The sequence below is a fragment of the Oncorhynchus masou genome, chromosome 23, assembly GCF_036934945.1.
Source record: "Oncorhynchus masou masou isolate Uvic2021 chromosome 23, UVic_Omas_1.1, whole genome shotgun sequence".
Classification (NCBI taxonomy): domain Eukaryota; kingdom Metazoa; phylum Chordata; class Actinopteri; order Salmoniformes; family Salmonidae; genus Oncorhynchus; species Oncorhynchus masou.
In genome coordinates this window covers 63,044,879-63,067,431 of record NC_088234.1, presented here as the reverse complement: position 1 = coordinate 63,067,431, position 22,553 = coordinate 63,044,879, and the positions used below count along the sequence as shown (strand labels likewise).

Here is a 22,553-nt window from a genome sequence, read left to right as displayed (position 1 = left end):
CCGAAGTTGCTGCTGCATCACAGTACGAGATATTGTCGGCTGCTGTTCAAATGAACATGACAGTCACATATGTAGCTCAGAGACATGTGTCACTTTAAACGTGAACACATTACACTGAAAGAACGCAATGTATTGCCTAATGCCGCGTTCAAAACCACTGAGAACTCGGTAAAAACAAGCTGCGACTGGGATTTTTTTTTTTTTTTTGAACGGTCATCCAACTCCGAATTCCAAATCGGAAACTCTGTGGTTCTTTGTAGATCTCCGACTTTCCGACCTGACGTCACGACGTCATGACTTGATCTAGTTTTTTCCCGAGTTCTCGGTGGTCTTGAAAGCACAATAGGAACTGACCGAGACAAGTGGCTGGCACTTGGTATAAACATCAGCGCTTGGCGGTATTACTGCTTTCTGACCATCTTTGAGCTACGCACCGCCCCTCCGACCTGTAAATCTCTCTAGCATTCAGTGGAGCGAGCGGCTCTGACAGGCACTATCAACTGGCGGATCTGCGCGACACTGGGCTGGATCAAGGGGAAGGAATGGGGACAGTCAGTTGCGAAGGCGACATCACCCGAGCGCTTATATGTCAGAAAGCGAACACTCCGCTAGATGATGTCGTTTGTGTTTTCGCATCGTGGCAACAGTTTGGGGACTTGAAATAGCTTCTGCCATTCAAAAACCATCGAGGCTATCGATTAAATTGGTGTTTAGAAAAGTGAAATCAATTTTCCACTGTTAATCGACCCGAATCCCTGGATGGAAGACGACTTGAGAGGTCGGACAGAAACTGTTTGAAGAAAACAGCCCCTTTTCAATGTCGCTGCGCCTATCATAATCTGAAACACCATTGGCAGCCTCGACGGCTGCTAGATGAGACAGACCATCTTTGCCATGGCATTGGTCCTGAAAAACTGGGAAAAGCTCTCAAAATGAAAAGCGCTCAACGTTTGTCATTACTGCGGATTTAAATGCCTCTCGCGAATGGACACCGACCGGCTATTTCGGTCCAGTTAGTGCGTGCGGCGTTTTCGACTGTCGTGGAAATCTGAAATAGATTGAAATAAACATACAATTAATTAAGTGCGGGTGAGAATATACAACGTATAGTTTTTTTAAAGCAATATGGCTGGTGAGTGGGGCTGGGGACGCTGGCATAGGCTCTACAAGGCTCCTAGATGCTAGCTGAGGCGGACGCCACCGTTACCCATGGAAGCGGCAACTCTATGATGAGTAGAAATAACTATTTTAACAAAAATCCGGACTCCTCGATCTCTATGTCCAAGATGGACGTGATCATCCCCTTCTCGCCAGACGTGCCCTGCGACAACAATGGCCAGCGCATGTGGTGGGCATTCCTCGCCTCCTCCATGGTCACGTTTTTCGGAGGTCTCTTCATCATTCTCCTGTGGAGGACCCTCAAATACCTGTGGACCGTCTGCTGCCACTGTAACATCAAAAAGAAGGTAATGACAAACACCTCAACGGTTGGTTATTGATGTGACGCTCATATTATAAAGGCAAGTTGTGCATAATGTCACATTTACGGTGATAGATGTTACGCCACTGTCTGTCTTGACACATTTTACTGTCCACCTTATGACCCGACGTTGTCATCCATTGTTTATAAAAGCTCTCCGGCCTGGGCTGGGGAGGTTGATTTACCATGGCATATTGACTTGGAGTCCAATTCGTGTTGTTGCATTAGCCTTCACTGGGATAGTGACTCACCATCAACTTATAGTGTTGATTTACATTTGGTTGAGTCAACTAACGTTTATTCAACGTAAAATCAACAAAACATGTTATTGGATTTAGGTTAAAGGTAAGGTGAAAAAAATAGTGAAGTTTTCAACATTGTTGAAATGATGTGGAAACAACGTTGATGCAACCACTTTTTCCCAGTGGGTAGGCTGAGGAGCTGTCAACTACCCTATAGCTAGAAAACTGTCACCAACATACAACAACAGGCCATTATATGCTGTAGGGAGTACACCTAATATAGGCTGCAAAATTCTCTATTTTATCTTATGTTATGGTAATATTCCAGGCCCCTGGGAAACCAGTTATTACATGTTTTTCAGTAGAGTTAATACTTAGTATATTTCAGTAGAATCAATTATTGGTATATTTCAGTATTCTGTGTCTGTGAAATGCCTGGTGTTGTTGCTTGATGAATGTAACCTGGATGGCTGATCTGAAAATAGACTGTATGGATGCCCCTGCTGTGCTGCCTGCCTAGTTGGTTTGTTCCAGTGCAACAGTAGGCTAGGGGTGGCCCACATAAAGAATGAATCATGTATGAATCACCTGTGGGTAAACGGCTGCTTCAGTTTGCTATCACTCAGTGTTGTATAGGGCACAAGTGGTCCTCTTGTTGGTTCGGCTGGATAGTTCTAGACCTCCGAGGTGGGCACCTCACAGATCAACTCAAATTGCACACGTAATACACCGCTGCAACTCCAAGAGCATTTCATTGTTTTCTCCAGTCTCTGCACAGATGATGCTGTCGGTTAAAAAAACCTGTTTTAGGAAGTCAGTCGGTCTCAACTTACTGGTAGCATAATATAATAACATGCAATTTATACATTTGGTAGTGCATCAGCCGTTTTCCTCTTATGTCAGTCACTGACCGTCACTAACATCTTCAATTTACAGTAAGTTGGTCTTGCCAGTTATATAAGTGTCCAGGGACACTGACCTCCAGGGACCCCCATTGATTTTGTTAGTCACTCTCACTCCGATATCATATGAACATAGCTTAAGTCATTGCAAAATGTGTATAATTACCAGAAATTAGTTTTAAAATTGCACCCCCAAAAAAGGTTGCGAGAGGGAGAAAGAGGGCCCTTTCTGCCCCTCTGCAAAGTCCTCCTGGCATAGGGTGGGGGGACGGCCCCTTTCCGCCCATCTCTGTTGGGTGTTGTATTGTGACAGCCAGGGGCATCAGAGGGATGACAGCAGGACAGGCAGAGGGCACTCTTTCCATCCACCCTCCTCCTATCCTCCAGCCTCCACCATCCCTTAATTTCAACTTCAAGTTTTATTTTTCACATGCACAAGTACAGTGTAATATGGAGTGTCCCCCCCCCCCCCTCCTTTGTTGCTATAACAGCCTTCACTCTTCTGGGAAGGCTTTCCACTAGATGTCGTGATATTGCTGCAGGGACTTGCTTCCATTCAGCCACAAGACCATTAGTGAGGTCGGGCACTGATGTTGGGCGATTAGGCCTGGCTCGCAGTTGGCATTCCAATTCATGCCAAAGGTGTTCAATGGGGTTGAGGTCAGGGCTCTGTGCAGGCCAGTCAAGTTCTTCCACACAGATCTCAACAAACCTTTTCTGTATGGACCTAGCTTCGTGCACAGGGGTATTGTCATGCTGAAACAGAAAAGGGCCGTCTGCAAACTGTTTCTACGAAGTTGGAAGCACAGAATTGTCTAGAATGTCATTATATGCTATAGCGTTAAGATTTTCCTAGCCTGAACCATGAAAACAGTCCCAGACCGTTTCCACCAAACTTTACAGTTGACCCTGCATTGGGGCAGATGGCGATCTCCTGGCATCCGCCAAACCCAGATTTGTCCTTTGGACTGCTAGATGATGAAGCGTGATTCATCACTCCAGATAACTGGTTTCCACTGCTCCAGAGTCCAATGGTGGCTAGTTTTTCCCCACTCCAGCTGACGCTTGGCATTGCACATGGTGATCTTAGGCTTGTGTGCGGCTGCTCGGTCATGGAAAACAATTTCAAGAAGCTCCCGACGAACAGTTATTGTGCTGACGTTGCTTCCAGAGGAACTTTGGAACTCGGTAGTGAGTGTTGCAACCTAGGACAGACAAATTTTACAAGCTTCAGCACTTCACTGTTCCACTATGTGAGTTTGTGGTCTACCATTTCCCAGGCTGAGCTGTTGTTGCTCCTAGATGTTTCCACTTCACAATAACAACACTTAGAGATGTCATAACTCTCCTGTGACGATCTGAAGGTTCAGGTTACAGTGGGTTCACGCTACGAGTGGGAAGCTGTTTTATGGTCTGTCATAAAACACGCTGCCTCTATGCTCTGTAGTGTTGGAGACTGGAATGTAAACTGTGGAACACAGAGAAACCCTTGGACATCAAAAGTTTGAATAATGAAATTAATTTTCTATTTTTGATAATGTGGGAGTGGTCCGTGGACACTTAAGGGACAGTCATGACGAGTGTGTTTCATTTGGTGATTTCATGAAGGACAGGAAACCCACATTACTGTATTTCTGTTTGTCTACACTTTTCAATGATCAGATTTACATATAGATGTTGGATAAAATGAATGAGTAAATATGAACTATTTGTGAAAAGATGTAATGTGATGTTAGCCTTCTAAATTTGAGTATGGATTTTCATATAAAGTTGAACTAGTCAGTGACCATGCCCCCGTGAGGCCAGACATGACATCATGTGTCATGGAATCGTCCCTTTTTCCTCAGAGTATAAAACCCACTCCCTAAAAAATTGACATGAAGTCAGAGAACGCCGGGACGGAGTCCCCACGTTGGAATGGCTACAATTCTATAGACTATTAGACTAGAAAACATGCAGCTGACGCAACATGTGAAATGGTTAAGAACAACAACTCTGTAGTCCATGGAGACCATACAGAGTGTAGTGTTGGCTACACGGCTGGAAATGGTTCAACTCTGAGACTATCGATCACTACAGAATAAGACCAAATCCTAGATGTAGAATTACTAGTCTGCAGCTGGAAATTACATAAATCTAGTACGAGAATACAGACATCCGCTGAATAATCTATTCTATGCAACGCCTGGCGTATCCATTACAACAGACACTATCCAGAGCCGCGGAGAAAGCCACAACTACGAAAGACATTGACTTCTGGGGAAGTTAACCAGAGACTCTCTGATAAACTGACTGGCAATACGGACCAGCAATTCCAACAGAGAAGACGACAACGACATACGGATGTAAATATATACATTGCAATTATTCTCGAATGAGCGGCCGTTCATGTGCAAAGGATTAGCAGTTCAATTAATTGAATTATCAACTGTGTGTAGTGAATAAACTTTCATTGTCTACCAAGCCGTCATATGGGTTTAGCCCACTAGGGACATATCAATGCATTGTGTTATTAACCAATATCTATTGTTTGTTTTATGTATTTCTGTGGTTATTTAGTTAATCGGTAAATAAATAAGCCCATTTGTATATCGATGATTCATCATTTAGGCTAGGGTTCATGCAGATATCCAAGGGTTTGCGACGTTCAGTAATGAGAACTCATGAGGTAATAATGATACATTCATAGACTAATCAATAAGATATGAAAATATCTGAAGAGTCGATTCGGGAATTAGAGACTCTATAAACATTTTCCCGTGGTGCCCCAACTTCCTAGTCAAAGTTTCCATGATTTGTGTAATCACGTAATAATAATTACACAGAGAATAGATTTGATAAAATAGCGGTCTTCACATTTAATGATAGTCCAGACACGACACAGTTGACCAGGGCAGCTCTAGCAGGGCAGACATTTTGAGGAACTGACTTGTTGGAAAGATGGCATCCTATGACGGAACCACGTTGAACGTCCCTGAGGTCTTCAGTACTGGCCATTCTACTGCCAGTGTTTGTTTATGGAGATTGCATGGCTGTGTGCTTGATTTTATACACTTGTCAGCAACGTGTGTGGCTGAAATAGCTGAATCCACTAATTTGAATGTGTGTTCACATACTTTTGTGTGTGTATGTGTATATCCACTTTGTCCTATAGTAGTATGTATGTGGACCTAGACTTGGCTTTCTGGTACCGCTTGCCGTGTGTTAGCAGAGAGAACTGTCTATGACTTGGGTGACTGGAGTCTTTGACAATTTTTTGGGCCTTCCTCTGACACAGGCTTCCTCTTTAGAGGATGACAGAATGCGTTGAACCCCTTAAGCTGATTTTGGGGGATGTGAAACTGGGCATTATGATGTTTGTTAACGTGACGATGGTGTGTCCCTTCTGGTTAGGAGTAATTAAAGGATAGAAACCTAATTTGAGAAACATGCGTGAAACTACACCACCATTGAATCGTGCATTGGTCTCAATGGAAAATTCGCGCTAAGATTTGAGTTGCAGTTTCCTGCATCTCAAGTTCGGATTATGCCAGGGAGAGCTATAGGTCTAACAGCTTCTCTTTCCCGTATTCTCTTTTAATTACCAGCGTCAACACATCACCCAGGCCAGCCAGCCAACCAGGCAGCCCAGCTGAAACACACACCCGGGGCTTTGTACCTGGGGAGCGGTTCTAACACAACCATGCCTGACCTGGGTCTCTGGATGGATCACCTGCCTTTCTCAATATGATGTATAAAGATATTCAGGGTCAAGGCAGGGTAGAGTGGTACTAGTCCTCGGGGGTGACTTTGGGGGAGGGGTTGGTTTGACACTTGGCCACAGAGGGAACAGGCTTGTTGGGAGCATTAAGGAGGGAAACCGGATCTGTGTTCAGCTGACTGGCGAGGCCGGCTCCGTTGGCATGGTGTTAGTAACGGGATTCAGGGCAGCGGGGGCCTCTGGCACTGGGGATACTGGGCATCAGGGGGAAACTAATGGCTGGGGGGGGATGATGCGTGTGTGAGGTGGTGTTGCATTTCATGCCCTTACCCCCTCTCTGTACCATCCCTGGGACATGTCCCAATACTGCTAAATGGCTTCCTCTCTTCATCTATTTTAACCTCATCTCCCTCCCTTCCTGATCACTGGATGGGCACTCAGGGCTCTCACCTATCACATTCACTCAGGCAGGTGTTTTCTGCAGGGGAATATTTTGAAGCTTTTTGGTCACATCCACATGTGCAATAAAGTACAGTGAAATGCTTAACTTGCGAGCTCTTTCCCAACAATGGAGAAAGAAGGTTGTGATATTGATATTAAATAAAACACGTGAAATGTGAGAGAAGAAACAGGATAATGCAGTTCTAAAGCTATATACAGGGGGTACCGGTACCGAGTCAATGTGCGGGGGTACAGGTTAGTCGAGGTCACTTGTTAATGTAGGTAGGGGTAAAGTGACTATGCATAGATAATAACAGCGAGCAGCAGCAGTGTAAAAACAAAGGGGGGGTGAATGTAAATAGCCCGGTGGCCATTTGACTAATTGTTCAGCAGTCTTATGGATTGGGGGTAGATGCTGTTAAGGAGCCTTTTGGTCCTAGACTTGGCCCTCCGGTACCGCTTGCCATGTGTTAGCAGAGAGAACTGTCTATGACTTGGGTGACTGGAGTCTTTGACAATTCTTTTTGGCCTTCTTCTGACACAGGCTTCCTCTGTTGTGTTGTCAGCAAACTTCATGATGGTGTTGACTGCTGAGCCAAGCACGACTCCATGGGTGAACAGGGAGTACAGGAGGGGGCTAAGCACACACCCCTGGGGGTCCCCGTGTTGAGAGTCAGCGTGGCAGAGGTGTTGTTGTTTACCCTGCCTGTCAGGAAGTCCAGGATCCAGTTGTAGAGGGAGGTGTTCAGTCCCTGGGTCTCGAGCTTGGTAACAAGCTTGGAGGGCACTATGATGTTGAACAGAGCTGTCGTCGACAATCATCATTCTCCAACCCAAACCATGCTCATGTATGTGCATATCTAATACAGAGGTTACGAGCATACAGTAGGCTACACAGTGATGCAGAGTGGGGAACACTGTTTGTCTTATTAGTGTGGGCCTATCCTATTACTTTCTCTTAGTGTCCCAGTGTTGCTGACTTCCTACTTTGTACTTCCTATGACCAGACTGGGTGTCTGGGGACTCCATGCAAGGTTTAGACCAGGACACACACACTGGAATGGGAACAGAGTGCCAGCAGTACTTTGGGAGACAGCCTGAGACGTGGTGCTGCAGTTTGTTTGTCTTTAAAGGGGCACTATGCAGTGATCACTCCGCCATTTCCTGGTTGCTAAACTTCTAATAGTTCGCCGAATTATAGATTTTGTGACAAAACAAGCAGTCATTGTGTAGAGAATCATTGTACTATTTAAAACGTTGTAAAATATATTTTCCTTAACCAAAAATATTGTGTATTCAGCAGTTTTTGAAGAAAAACAAAAGGGAAGCATAGAAAAAGCACCCAACCCTTACCAACAAATGCAGTGAGAAATAAAATTGAGAAATGACTTTAAAAGGGTAATAATAAATATCACATGCCTTTTCAAAATGTGCAGTGGTCCATTCATCTGAGCTGTGTATGATACGAGCACTGGACAATTTCCTGACCTTTTTCTGTCCACTGTAGCCAACTGTATGTGTTGTCCCTCCCTATGGCCTGGCTACTACAGTAGGCTGTCAGTGGTTGACTTCAATGCGTTGTGTCATGTGTTGTTGATACTGGAATGGAGTCGGCAGCGTGCCTCCCAGCCGTCCAACCAGGGCGTGATAAGTTTCTACTCACTGACACACATGCCCCTCTCTCCTGCTCTGATGTCCTGGGAATAACATGCCCCTCTCTCCTGCTCTGATGTCCTGGGAATAACGTGCCCCTCTCTCCTGCTCTGATGTCCTGGGAATAACATGCCCCTCTCTCCTGCTCTGATGTCCTGGGAATAACATGCCCCTCTCTCCTGCTCTGTCCTGGGAATAACGTGCCCCTCTCTCCTGCTCTGTCCTGGGAATAACATGCCCCTCTCTCCTGCTCTGATGTCCTGGGAATAACATGCCCCTCTCTCCTGCTCTGATGTACTGGGAATAACGTGCCCCTCTCTCCTGCTCTGATGTACTGGGAATAACGTGCCCCTCTCTCCTGCTCTGATGTCCTGGGAATAACATGCCCCTCTCTCCTGCTCTGATGTCCTGGGAATAACATGCCCCTCTCTCCTGCTCTGATGTCCTGGGAATAACATGCCCCTCTCTCCTGCTCTGATGTCCTGGGAATAACGTGCCCCTCTCTCCTGCTCTGATGTCCTGGGAATAACATGCCCCTCTCTCCTGCTCTGATGTACTGGGAATAACGTGCCCCTCTCTCCTGCTCTGATGTCCTGGGAATAACGTGCCCCTCTCTCCTGCTCTGTCCTGGGAATAACGTGCCCCTCTCTCCTGCTCTGATGTCCTGGGAATAACGTGCCCCTCTCTCCTGCTCTGATGTCCTGGGAATAACATGCCCCTCTCTCCTGCTCTGATGTCCTGGGAACAACATGCCCCTCTCTCCTGCTCTGATGTCCTGGGAATAACATGCCCCTCTCTCCTGCTCTGATGTCCTGGGAATAACGTGCCCCTCTCTCCTGCTCTGATGTCCTGGGAATAACATGCCCCTCTCTCCTGCTCTGTCCTGGGAATAACATGCCCCTCTCTCCTGCTCTGATGTCCTGGGAATAACATGCCCCTCTCTCCTGCTCTGATGTCCTGGGAATAACATGCCCCTCTCTCCTGCTCTGATGTCCTGGGAATAACGTGCCCCTCTCTCCTGCTCTGTCCTGGGAATAACATGCCCCTCTCTCCTGCTCTGATGTCCTGGGAATAACATGCCCCTCTCTCCTGCTCTGATGTACTGGGAATAACATGCCCCTCTCTCCTGCTCTGTCCTGGGAATAACATGCCCCTCTCTCCTGCTCTGATGTCCTGGGAATAACATGCCCCTCTCTCCTGCTCTGATGTCCTGGGAATAACATGCCCCTCTCTCCTGCTCTGATGTCCTGGGAATAACGTGCCCCTCTCTCCTGCTCTGATGTCCTGGGAATAACGTGCCCCTCTCTCCTGCTCTGATGTCCTGGGAATAACGTGCCCCTCTCTCCTGCTCTGATGTCCTGGGAATAACGTGCCCCTCTCTCCTGCTCTGATGTCCTGGGAACAACATGCCCCTCTCTCCTGCTCTGTCCTGGGAATAACGTGCCCCTCTCTCCTGCTCTGATGTACTGGGAATAACATGCCCCTCTCTCCTGCTCTGTCCTGGGAATAACATGCCCCTCTCTCCTGCTCTGATGTCCTGGGAATAACATGCCCCTCTCTCCTGCTCTGATGTCCTGGGAATAACATGCCCCTCTCTCCTGCTCTGATGTCCTGGGAATAACGTGCCCCTCTCTCCTGCTCTGATGTCCTGGGAATAACATGCCCCTCTCTCCTGCTCTGATGTCCTGGGAATAACATGCCCCTCTCTCCTGCTCTGATGTCCTGGGAATAACATGCCCCTCTCTCCTGCTCTGATGTCCTGGGAATAACGTGCCCCTCTCTCCTGCTCTGATGTCCTGGGAATAACGTGCCCCTCTCTCCTGCTCTGATGTCCTGGGAATAACGTGCCCCTCTCTCCTGCTCTGATGTCCTGGGAATAACATGCCCCTCTCTCCTGCTCTGATGTACTGGGAATAACGTGCCCCTCTCTCCTGCTCTGTCCTGGGAATAACGTGCCCCTCTCTCCTGCTCTGATGTCCTGGGAATAACGTGCCCCTCTCTCCTGCTCTGATGTCCTGGGAATAACGTGCCCCTCTCTCCTGCTCTGATGTCCTGGGAATAACATGCCCCTCTCTCCTGCTCTGATGTACTGGGAATAACGTGCCCCTCTCTCCTGCTCTGTCCTGGGAATAACGTGCCCCTCTCTCCTCCTGCTCTGATGTCCTGGGAATAACATGCCCCTCTCTCCTGCTCTGATGTCCTGGGAACAACATGCCCCTCTCTCCTGCTCTGATGTACTGGGAATAACATGCCCCTCTCTCCTGCTCTGATGTACTGGGAATAACATGCCCCTCTCTCCTGCTCTGATGTCCTGGGAATAACATGCCCCTCTCTCCTGCTCTGTCCTGGGAATAACATGCCCCTCTCTCCTGCTCTGATGTCCTGGGAATAACGTGCCCCTCTCTCCTGCTCTGATGTCCTGGGAATAACGTGCCCCTCTCTCCTGCTCTGATGTCCTGGGAATAACGTGCCCCTACAGTCCCAATGTGGTACCTGGTGCTTTTAAAATAAGTACTTGAAAGTAACCATGGCCAAAATGTGCTGCTGACAAAGGAGTGTAGGATTAAGGAGCTTGTGTTTTTGAGAGAAATTATATCAAAATGGTTAAATTAGTGAGAACTAGATGTAACTGTTGCAATAGTTTAAGTGGGCACTGTCTACCATCATCCAATGTTGAATTATTTTGCCATTTTAAATTATTTTATATTGCACTAATTTTGCTAATGTGGACAGTTTGCGTTACTACCTTACACAAACTCAATTTTTTTAAATTTCATTTTTTTTTTAACCTCAGATTGATGACATTAATATAGATGTTTATAGTCATCAAGATGACACTAAATCACAGTGTATTGAGCAGTGTATTGAGTTAAAGGCATGTAGGGACTGAAACACACATATTCTCTATCAGAATGTTTTCAGTGACATATTCACCATAAACAAGTTAAGACAATATGAAAGTCCTGTAACTTACTAATGCTCCCAGTAGACCCACACCCTCATACATTTTCTTGAAGTACACACACTCTCTCTGTCTGTCTCTCTGTCTGTGTCTGTCTGTCTCTGTCTCTCTCTCACAAACATGCAATCTTTGGACAATAAAATGGACGAGTTATTGGGAAGATTAAACTACCAACGGGAAATTAAAAACTGTAACATCTTATGCTTCACAGTCGTGGCTGAACGACGACAATATTGACATACAGCTGGCTAGTTACAGGCTTATTGAGTTAGTATGTACATGTAGATATGGTTAAAGTGACTATGCATACAGTGGGGCAAAAAAGTATTTAGTCGGCCACCAATTGTGCAAGTTCTCCCACTTAAAAAGATGAGGCCTGTAATTTTCATCATAGGTACTCTTCAACTATGACAGACAAAATGAGAAAACAAAATCTAGAAAATCACATTGTAGGATTTTTAATTAATTTATTTGCAAATCCTAATTTCTATCAACATGTTAAATGTGCAACCAGAGGGAAAATAACTCTGTACCACGTTTACTCCACACACAGAGATGCATACAAAGCTCTCCCTCACCCTCCATTTAACATATCTGACCATAATTCTATCCTCCTGATTTCTTAAAAGCTAAAATTAATGCAAGAAGCACCAGTGACTAGATCAATAAAAAAGTGGTCAGATGAAGCAGATGCTAAGTTATAGGACTGTTTTGCTAGGACAGACTGGAATATGTTCCCGGAATCCTCCAATCACATTGAGTACACCACATCTGTCATTGGCATCATCAATAAGTGCATCGATGACGTCGTCCCCACAGTGACCGTACGTACATAGCCCAACCAGAAACCATGGATTACAGGCAGCATCCGCACTGAGCTAAAGGCTAGAGCTGCTGCTTTCAAGGAGCGGGACTCTAACCCGGAAGCTTAAAATAAATCCCACTATGCCCTCTGATGAACCATTAACAGGAAAACATCAATACAGGACTAAGATTGAGTCGTACTACACCGGCTCTGACGCTCGGAGGATGTGTCAGGGCCTGCAAACCATTACAGACTACAAAGGGAATCACAGCCGAGATGCTCGTGTCATTAGGCAGCTATCAGACGAGCTAAACTACGTATATGCTTGCTTCGAGGCAAATAACACTGAAACATGCATGAGAGCACCAGCTGTACCGGAAAACTTTGTGATCACGCTCTAAGCAGCCGATGTGAGTAAGACCTTTAAAAAAGTTAACATTCACAAGGCCGCAGATCCAGACGGATTACCAGGATGTGTACTGCGAGCATGGGCTGACCAACTTACAAGTGTCTTCACTGACATTTTCAACCTCTCCCTTTCCGAGTCTGTAATACCAACATGTTTTAGGCAGACACCACAGTGCCTGTGCCCAAGAACACTAAGGTAACTTGTCATGGCTGACATCAACACCATCATCCCAGAAACTCTAGACCCACTCCAATTTGCATACCACCCCAACAGATCCACAGAGATCTCAATTGCACTCCACACTGCCCTTTCTCACCTGGACAGAAGGAACACCTATGTGAGAATGCTATTCATTGACTACAGCTCAGCGTTCAACACCATAGTGCCCTCAACTCATCAGTAAGCTAAGGATCCTGGGACTAAACACCTCCCTCTGCAACTGGATCCTGGACTTGCTGACAGGCTGCCTCCAGGTGGTAAGGGTAGGTAACAACACATCCGCCATGCTGATCCTCAACACGGGGGCCCCTCAGGGGTGCGTGCTCAGTCTCCTCCTGTACTCCCAGTTCACTCATGACTGCACGGCCAGGCATGACTCCAACACCATGATTACATTTTCCGATGATACAACAGTGGTAGGCCTGATCACCTATGACAACGAGACAACCTATAGGGAGGAGGTCAGAGACCTGGCCGTGTGGTGCCAGGACAACAACCTCTCCCTTAACGTAATCAAGACGAAGTAGATGATTGTGGACCGCAGGAAAAAGAGGACTGAGCACGCCCCCATTCTCATCAACGGGGCTGCAGTGGAGCAGGTTGAGAGCTTCAAGTTCCTTGGTGTCCACATCACCATCAAACTAACATGGTCCAAGCACACCAAGACAGTTGTGAAGCGGGCACAACAAAACCTATTCCCCCTCAGGAGACTGAAAAGATTTGGCATGGGTCCTCAGATCCTCAAAAAGTTCTACAGCTGCACCATCGAGAGAATCCTGACTGGTTGCATCACTGCCTGCTATGGTAACTGCTGCTCGGCCTCCGACCGCAAGGCACTACAGAGGGCAGTGCGTCTGGCCCAGTACATCACTGGGGCCAAGCTTCCTGCCATGGACCTCTATACCAGGCGGTGTCAGAGGAAGTCCCAAAAAAGTGTCAGACTCCAGCCACCCTAGTCATATACTGTTCTCTCTGCTACTGCACGGCAAGCAGTACTGTAGCGCCAAGTCTATTTTCGAGAGGCTTCTAAACAGCTTCTACCCCCCCCCCCCCCCAAGTCCATAAGACTCCTGAACATCTTGTCAAATGGCTACCCAGAATTCACAATACCCACCCCTTCCCTCTCCTCACCACTGCCACTCTCTGTTGTCATCTATGCATAGTCACTTTAATTAACTCTACCTACATGTACATACTACTTCAACTAACCGGTGCCCCCGCACATTGACTCTGTACCATCACCCCCCTGTATATATTGTTATTTTTTACTGCTCCCCATTAATTACTTGTTACCTTTATGTCTTATTCTTATCTGTATTTTTTAAACTGCACTGTCTTGATTTGTGGCTATCTTCAGCCATGTGAGCTTGGTGGTTTCCTTGTGTTTGTCCAGGTCCTTCGAATGTTAGCTTGAATCTTATCATGTAGGCAGGGTCATCATCGGAGCTCTCCATGACCTGAAGGAGATGGCACAAAGCAGACAACACCACTGAGCAGGAAATGTACTTCTCCCAGAAATCAGTCAAGTACCCACAGTGAAAGATAATTCAAAATCATGTCAGTCAATTGTTACACACACACACACACACACACACACACTATAACACTAGTAGTGTGATAAAGAATATCACCTGCAGCGCTCCAGTAGTTTCTCCAGTTCAGTTATGGTTCAGGGGGTAGAAGTAAGAAAATGGGAATTGATGTAAAATATTTCATTAGCCACTATAAACAATGCTACTTAATATAATGTTTACATACCCTACATTATTCATCTCATATGTATATACTGTACTCTATATCATCTACTGCATCTTTATGTAATACATGTATCGGACCCCTTCACTTTTTCCACAGTTTCTTAGGTTACAGCCTTATTATAAATAGATTTTCCTCCCCTCATCAATCTACAAACAATAGCCCATAATGACGAAGCAAAAAAAGGTTTTTAAGATACGTTTGCGAATGTATTAAAAATTTTAAAAACGGAAATATCACCTCTATATATGTTTTCCGACCCTTTACTCAGTACTTTGTTAAAGCACCTTTGGCAGCGATTACAGCTTTGAGTCTTCTTGGGTATGACTAGTGCTGATGCGGTGACCGTATTTCCGCCACACCAGCGGTCACGAGTCCATGTGACCGTTTAGTCACGGCCTACCAAACTTGCTAATTGCCTGGCAATCAGCACTCTATTGCCCCTCTAAATCACTTTGACATCATTGCAAATGTAATCGAAAATCATATTGAAAACTTCATGAGCTCATGTTGCGCAACATTTCAATAGGCTCTGCAATTGCGTGAGAAAACAGTGATTTCCTCCATTAAAAAGAGGATCCAACAGCTTTCTATATGCTATGCCTACTATATTTATTTCTCAACTTTCCTAATATTAAGCACATTGTTTACCTTTACAGCAGGAGTAAAGCCTACATGGCTGGCATGACAATAAACCACACAGGGAAAAGCGTCCTCCATTCACTATTGAAGTGCAAAGATGACATGTATTGTTTCCCGCTGCCCCTGTTTCGATACAGGTGCATGATAATGGTCCATTCTAAATCAAAACAAATCTCACACATATTATTTAGTATATGTAAAGACAAGATTAAATCAACAATAGTCTGATGGGTGACAGTATTAGCCCGTCACTTGGGAATTCTAGATTATCACTTGTGAATGATGCCCAGCAAAAGAAACAATGCCTTTTTTTGGCTTCTTTTTTGAATCATAGTCGCACACCTCATGTCGCCTAGTCCATAGGCCTATATTTTTGTATCACAACTAAAGTGTCCAAATAATAAATAAAATGCACCTTTATAATAGAAGCATTACATGCATAATGGTATTTGTGGTTACTTTTGATAATGGTGTTTTACGCTAGAACATTCGTGCTTATATCCTCCTGCCTTGTGCACATTGTTGCGCTTATAATGTGAAGAAATAGCCTAATAGTTTATCAACATTTTAAGTTCTGATCTGTTACGTCAGCCACACCGCGCAATTTTATTTTGATGCTTGTGGTTGTAGAAATTTTGGATCTGTTTTGAATATTTATTTCTCGCTCAGAATAGAATAGGTCAACTTTTGTACTATGGGGGACAGTAGATGGACCGAGGCTAATGCTTTTGCTCTTCATTAGACCTACTCATCTTGTTGGCTGACAAAGTAAATATAGACAGTTATCCCAATGTTTTTATTATGCACCTTGGAATTGGATGAGGATGCGCGCAGTTGCGATGTGTCTGAGAACCCATTTACTTGATGGAGAGCCATGTGAGTGAGATGCTTTGGAGCTGGCAGCATTTAGGGTGGAGGGCAGCAAAGGGCATGGATTGTTTTAGGGTGCACTATGGCCACACAAAGGGGTGCCAGCAGGAACTTTTAGGCATTATCAAGTGCTTCTCAAATTGTGTATGAAAGACTGATGAAGTTTGTACAGCCTGCGCAAAAAAACAAAGCAGAGCTCATGCCTTTCATTGAACTTTAAAAAAAATCATCATTAGTCGCATCATGTATCCTTACAATGTATTCAAAATCTAAACATATAGCCCAACATTTGGACAACATCTGAAGTTACTTTAATAACTCCAAATTAAGCATATAGGAGTAACTATTTCTTTGTTAACCGCTCAACACAGAATAGCCACTCCCTCTAATCGTTTGGAGAAAATATCCTTTCTATTTTATTCAGCTTTGTTCAATTGTTTTCTTCATACGATAAAATATGATAAAATAATGCCACTGAATTCGACACAATCCTGTCACAGAGCTCTACGAACAATTCCTTTGACCTTGTGGCTTGGTTTTTGCTCGGACATACACTTTTCACTGTGGGACCTTATATAGACAGATGTGTGGCTTTCCAAATCATGTCCAATCAATTGAATTTACCACAGGTGGGCTCCAATCAAGTCATGAGGTCGAAGGAATTGTCCGTAGAGCTCCGAGACAGGGTTATGTTGAGGCACAGATCTGGGGATGGGTACCAAACAAATGTCTGCAGCACTGAAGGTTCTCAAGAACACAGTGGCCTCCATCATTCTAGTATGGAAGAAGTTTGGAACCATCAAGACTCTTCCTAGAGCTGGCCACTCGGCCAAACTGAGCAATCGGGGGAGAAGGGCCTTGGTCAGGGAGGTGAACAAGAACCCGATGGTCACTCTGGCAGAGCTCCAGGATGATCAAGGATGATCAATGGAAACAGGATGCACCTGAGCTCAATTTCGAGTCTCACCAAAGGGTCTAAATAAGGTATTTCTGTTTCTGAAAACCTGTTTTTGCTTTGTCATTATGGGGTATTTTGTGTAGATTGAGGAAGACAAAAATGTGTTTAAATGATTTTAGAATAATGCTGTAACATAACAAAATGTGGTAAAAGTCGAGGGGTCTGAATACTTTCTGAATGCACTGTAGATAGGGGTGAAATTGACATGGCAATCAGGATAGATAATGAACAGAGTAGCAGCAGCGTATGTGACAAGTGTGATATTTTGTGTATGTGTGTGGTGTCAATATGCGTGTGTGTGTGTGTTTTTGTGTGCACACGTGTGTCTGTGGGTAGAGTCCAGTGATTGTGCATAAAGTCATAATAGTCCGGGTTGCCATTTGATGAACTGTCCAGCAGTATTATGGCTTGGGGTTGTAATGGGAATTTTTATGTTTGTGCTTTTCTTATAACTCATTTCTATGTTCTATTCATGTGCTGTTCTGTAAACCAATTTCTGTGTTTATGCAAGTGGTTCACTGAACAAATCCTCTTATCAGTAGCTGCAATTTGGCAATACGCCCAGACCTTGTTTTGAGAACAAACTAAAGATATCTCAGTTTAAGGTCTCAGCTTAGAAAGGAGAAGCCTTGTGAGGTGTTGGACTGTCACATGTTATGGAACAGTATTGGTTGCTCGCATGTAGGAAACAAAACGGTAATGATTTATTCATTATGCTAAATCATGCAAATATAACTTGTCTGTGTAGCCGTATATAAGACAACTGCATGGTCTGCCCAGGGTGAGCTCCTGATTGACGTGTACTATGGTGCATTGCGTTGGTTGGAACCCATCCAGCGTGCTGAAAATAAACAATGATTTTTCCACAACAGGGGTAGAAGCTGTTCAGGTACCCTGTATTCCCAAACCGCTTGCTGTGCGGTATCAGAGAAAACAGTTTATGATTAGGGTGGCTGGAGTCTTTGATAATTTTTAGGGCCTTCCTCTGACAGGGAAGAGAGCTCGGCCCCAGTGATTTATTGGACCATCCGCACCATCCTCAGTAGCGCCTTGCGATCGGGGCGGTGCAGTTGCCATACCAAGCGGTGATGCAGCCAGTCAGCATGCAGGCGAAATGAAAAGATAGTGTATCCACTTCACTCACGCTGCGGGCCGCCCCTGCTCCTGCGGGCCGCCATCCCTGCTCGCTATCACAACTAAATTGATAAAAACTGATGGAGATGTGCAGAAAGAGCAGCCGATGGCGGCTGGTAGGGGATATGCAGCTGTTTTTCATGATATTCATCGTTTTGATCTGACAAATAAGTTTCAATGATGGTGCACAGAATGCACCCCTACGCCTTCAAAGAGAGTATCAGAGTACAGAGCGTCATGTCAGATATGTCATGTCAGAATGAGTGCTTCATCCAGTATCACGTGTGACAGCTGTGATCAGCCAGCCTCATCCCCCGTCACATTCCCCCGTCACATCCCCCGTCACATTCCCCGTCACATTCCCCCGTCACATCCCCCGGTCACATTCCCCCGTCACATTCCCACGTCACATTCCCCCGTCACATTCCCACGCCACATTCCCACGCCACATTCCCACGCCACATTCCCACGTCACATTCCCACGTCACATCCCCCGTCACATCCCCCGTCACATTCCCACGTCACATCCCCGTCACATCCCCGTCACATCCCCCCGTCACATCCCCCGGTCACATTCCCCCGTCACATTCCCACGTCACATTCCCCCGTCACATTCCCACGCCACATTCCCACGTCACATTCCCACGTCACATTCCCCCGTCACATCCCCCGTCACATCCCCCGTCACATCCCCCGTCACATCCCCCGTCACATTCCCCCGTCACATTCCCCCGTCACATTCCCCGTCACATTCCCCCGTCACATTCCCCGTCACATTCCCCGTCACATTCCCACGTCACATCCCCTGTCACATTCCCGCATCACATCCCCATCATATCCTCATCATATCCCCTGTCAACCATCTAATTATTGGAGCGGTTCACAGTGTGAGTGAAGTGGATACATTATTCATTTTGCCTGTTTAGAACCAAGAGCACAGACCACTTTGACTAGGCTTCGCTGTCACTGCCATAGAGGAAGAATAGAGCACAGTGACAGTCATGCTTGCGCCTCTAGCACAAAACAAAATTATGCCCCATATTACCGGAGCCACCTTTTCCCCTGTCTACCGCAATTCGTGCAAATTTTCCACTGAATTAAAATATTAACACAATATGAAGTATTGGTGCCATGTTTCATGAGCTGAAATAAAAGCTCACCGAAATGTTCTATACAAAATCGTATTTCTCAAAAAAATGTGACAAATTTGTTTAAATCCCTGTTAGTGAGCATTTCTCCTTTGCCAAGACCATCAACGTGAGGAAGGGGTTCGTCCTGTAAGTAGACACTCCACTGTTGGGGGAGACAGTTGAAAGCATGTCTGTGTATGGAGATTTGATTTGAGGTAATTTCAGTGGAATGTGCTTATATAGGTTTGGTATTGTCAGTGTTCGCCACAATAGCAGCGCCATTGTCGGTTACTGATACTGTCTTGAGTGCCTCATTCTAAATATCACAGGGGGAAAGATGGACTCTGCATGGTCTGTCAGGATATAGGATATGAGACCCATTTTCGCCCTCTCAGAAGCATCTCATGCTAATTGTTCTGTTTGTTTGAGTGAGTCTTAGTTTGTGTGTGTGCATATTTGTGTACTGTTAAATAAAAGCTCCTCTATTCTGCCAGCACAGATCAACCCTGAATGCAAGTTGACTAGCTGAGACAGACATATTATGCACAATGCCATCCTGAGCGCCAGTTTGGTCTCGTTGGAACAATGTGCCTATGGAAATGTCCTGTCTGTTCTCTCCGCTATCACACGGGAACACAGGGACCGGACACTGCTGGGACACGCAAAGCAATAGCCTGCTGCTCTCTTCTGGTGCTGCTGCTTATTATTACTAAGCCACAGCCAGCCATCATCCTCTCACACTGCGCCCCCCAGTCTCCCCATTCCCTCCCCCATTCTCATCATCCTCTCACACTGCGCCCCCAGTCTCCCCATTCCCTCCCCCATTCTCATCATCCTCTCACACTGCGCTCCCCAGTCTCCCCATTCCCTCCCCCATTCTCATCATCCTCTCACACTGCGCCCCCAGTCTCCCCATTCCCTCCCCCATTCTCATCATCCTCTCACACTGCGCCCCCAGTCTCCCCATTCCCTCCCCCATTCTCATCATCCTCTCACACTGCGCCCCCAGTCTCCCCATTCCCTCCCCCATTCTCATCATCCTCTCACACTGCGCCCCCAGTCTCCCCATTCCCTCCCCCATTCTCATCATCCTCTCACACTGCGCCCCCAGTCTCCCCATTCCCTCCCCCATTCTCATCATCCTCTCACACTGCGCCCCCAGTCTCCCCATTCCCTCCCCCATTCTCATCATCCTCTCACACTGCGCCCCCAGTCTCCCCATTCCCTCCCCCATTCTCATCATCCTCTCACACTGCGCCCCCAGTCTCCCCATTCCCTCCCCCATTCTCATCATCCTCTCACACTGCGCCCCCAGTCTCCCCATTCCCTCCCCCATTCTCATCATCCTCTCACACTGCGCCCCCAGTCTCCCCATTCCCTCCCCCATTCTCATCATCCTCTCACACTGCGCCCCCAGTCTCCCCATTCCCTCCCCCATTCTCATCATCCTCTCACACTGCGCCCCCAGTCTCCCCATTCCCTCCCCCATTCTCATCATCCTCTCACACTGCGCCCCCAGTCTCCCCATTCCCTCCCCCATTCTCATCATCCTCTCACACTGCGCCCCCAGTCTCCCCATTCCCTCCCCCATTCTCATCATCCTCTCACACTGCGCCCCCAGTCTCCCCATTCCCTCCCCCATTCTCATCATCCTCTCACACTGCGCCCCCAGTCTCCCCATTCCCTCCCCCATTCTCATCATCCTCTCACACTGCGCCCCCAGTCTCCCCATTCCCTCCCCCATTCTCATCATCCTCTCACACTGCGCCCCCAGTCTCCCCATTCCCTCCCCCATTCTCATCATCCTCTCACACTGCGCCCCCAGTCTCCCCATTCCCTCCCCCATTCTCATCATCCTCTCACACTGCGCCCCCAGTCTCCCCATTCCCTCCCCCATTCTCATCATCCTCTCACACTGCGCCCCCAGTCTCCCCATTCCCTCACCCATTCTCATCATCCTCTCACACTGCGCCCCCAGTCTCCCCATTCCCTCACCCATTCTCATCATCCTCTCACACTGCGCCCCCAGTCTCCCCATTCCCTCACCCATTCTCATCATCCTCTCACACTGCGCCCCCAGTCTCCCCATTCCCTCCCCCATTCTCAACCCCCTAGCAGCCAGGAAGGGAAGGTAGCAAACCAGTGATCTGCAGAAATCAAAATGCGCTTAACGTCATAATTGGTACTTTGAGTTGTGTGCAGTGATGCAGAGAAAAAGAGTGAAAGAGGGCGGGAGAGATAAAGGAAGAAAGGAAGAGAAAGTGGGAGGGATTGGTGGTGGGAAGGAAGGAGGGAGGGAGGCAGTGTAGAGGACATGACTGTGACCTTCAGGAATCTGTGGTGCCACCTCGGCTCTGTTTGCTCAGATATCAGACTAGCTGTGTGACGACAACAGGGCTCTGTTGGGTATCTAGCTCGACCCAGAGGGCAAACATGCAGGCTGGGCTGTCATGTAAAAAGAAAAGCTTCACTCTCTAGTTGCTCCAATGCAATCATTTATTCATCAATGTCAGATTGCATAGTGAATCTGGGGTGCTCAGAACAAGAGTTAAGAAAAGCATGGAACTGCTCAACATCACTCTTCCATTGAAAAAATATCATCAATGTGCTGTTTCCAAATAATGATGTTGGACAACATTTATAATTACATTTTTTGAGAGGAATGAGAATTGACAGTTTCTCCATGTAACCCTCTTACAAATTATCATATGGGCTGTCATGTAAACACTCCGTTAGCCTCCCATCAACATGCTAACAGCTAACTCGCTAATTGTTAGCCTCATGGCAAGGCAGAAATGCTAGTGCGACCAGCATGATAATACGCTTATACCTTGTTTGGCAGCCAGCCAGCTGATTGCTGTTAGCTAAGTGTTGTTAGCCTGATGAGATGGAGTGTTTATGCGGGTGCTCAGGTGACAGACAGCCTGCTAGGGTGGACGTAGATGCTAACTGCTGCACAGTCGCACCGCACAGATAGTTTTTTACCTCCTTGACTTCTTCTGACCTTCTCCAAAGTGGCTACACAGAGCCCACACACCAGCTATCAATTAAAGCCTTGTTAGGTGCCGGAGAGAAGTGATATTCCAGGAGGTCCGACAGTTGCTCCTTTACCTGCCTGCTTAGGTGCGGCCCGCCCAGCTTGCAGACACTTTGCTGAAATGATGTGTCTAGACCTGAGCGAAACGAGGAAGAGCAATATGAGAGTTGGGGGGCTTTGTAACATGAACTGCATCAACTGTATTGTATTGAGG

At 46.5% G+C, this 22,553-nt stretch overlaps 1 protein-coding gene across 4 annotated transcripts in view; it reads left to right on the top strand.

Moving 5' to 3' along the window:
- The first annotated feature begins 374 nt into the window (after positions 1-374).
- The window catches only part of LOC135511172 (calcium-activated potassium channel subunit alpha-1a-like), a 383,846-nt gene continuing 361,667 nt past the window's right edge, over positions 375-22,553 (top strand). For all 4 annotated transcript variants that reach the window (XM_064932771.1, XM_064932770.1, XM_064932769.1 and 1 more), the window contains exon 1: positions 375-1,466. In XM_064932771.1, the coding sequence (XP_064788843.1) occupies positions 1,179-1,466 (288 nt within the window). In that variant the 5' untranslated portion in view covers positions 375-1,178. The remainder of the gene's footprint in view (positions 1,467-22,553) is intronic.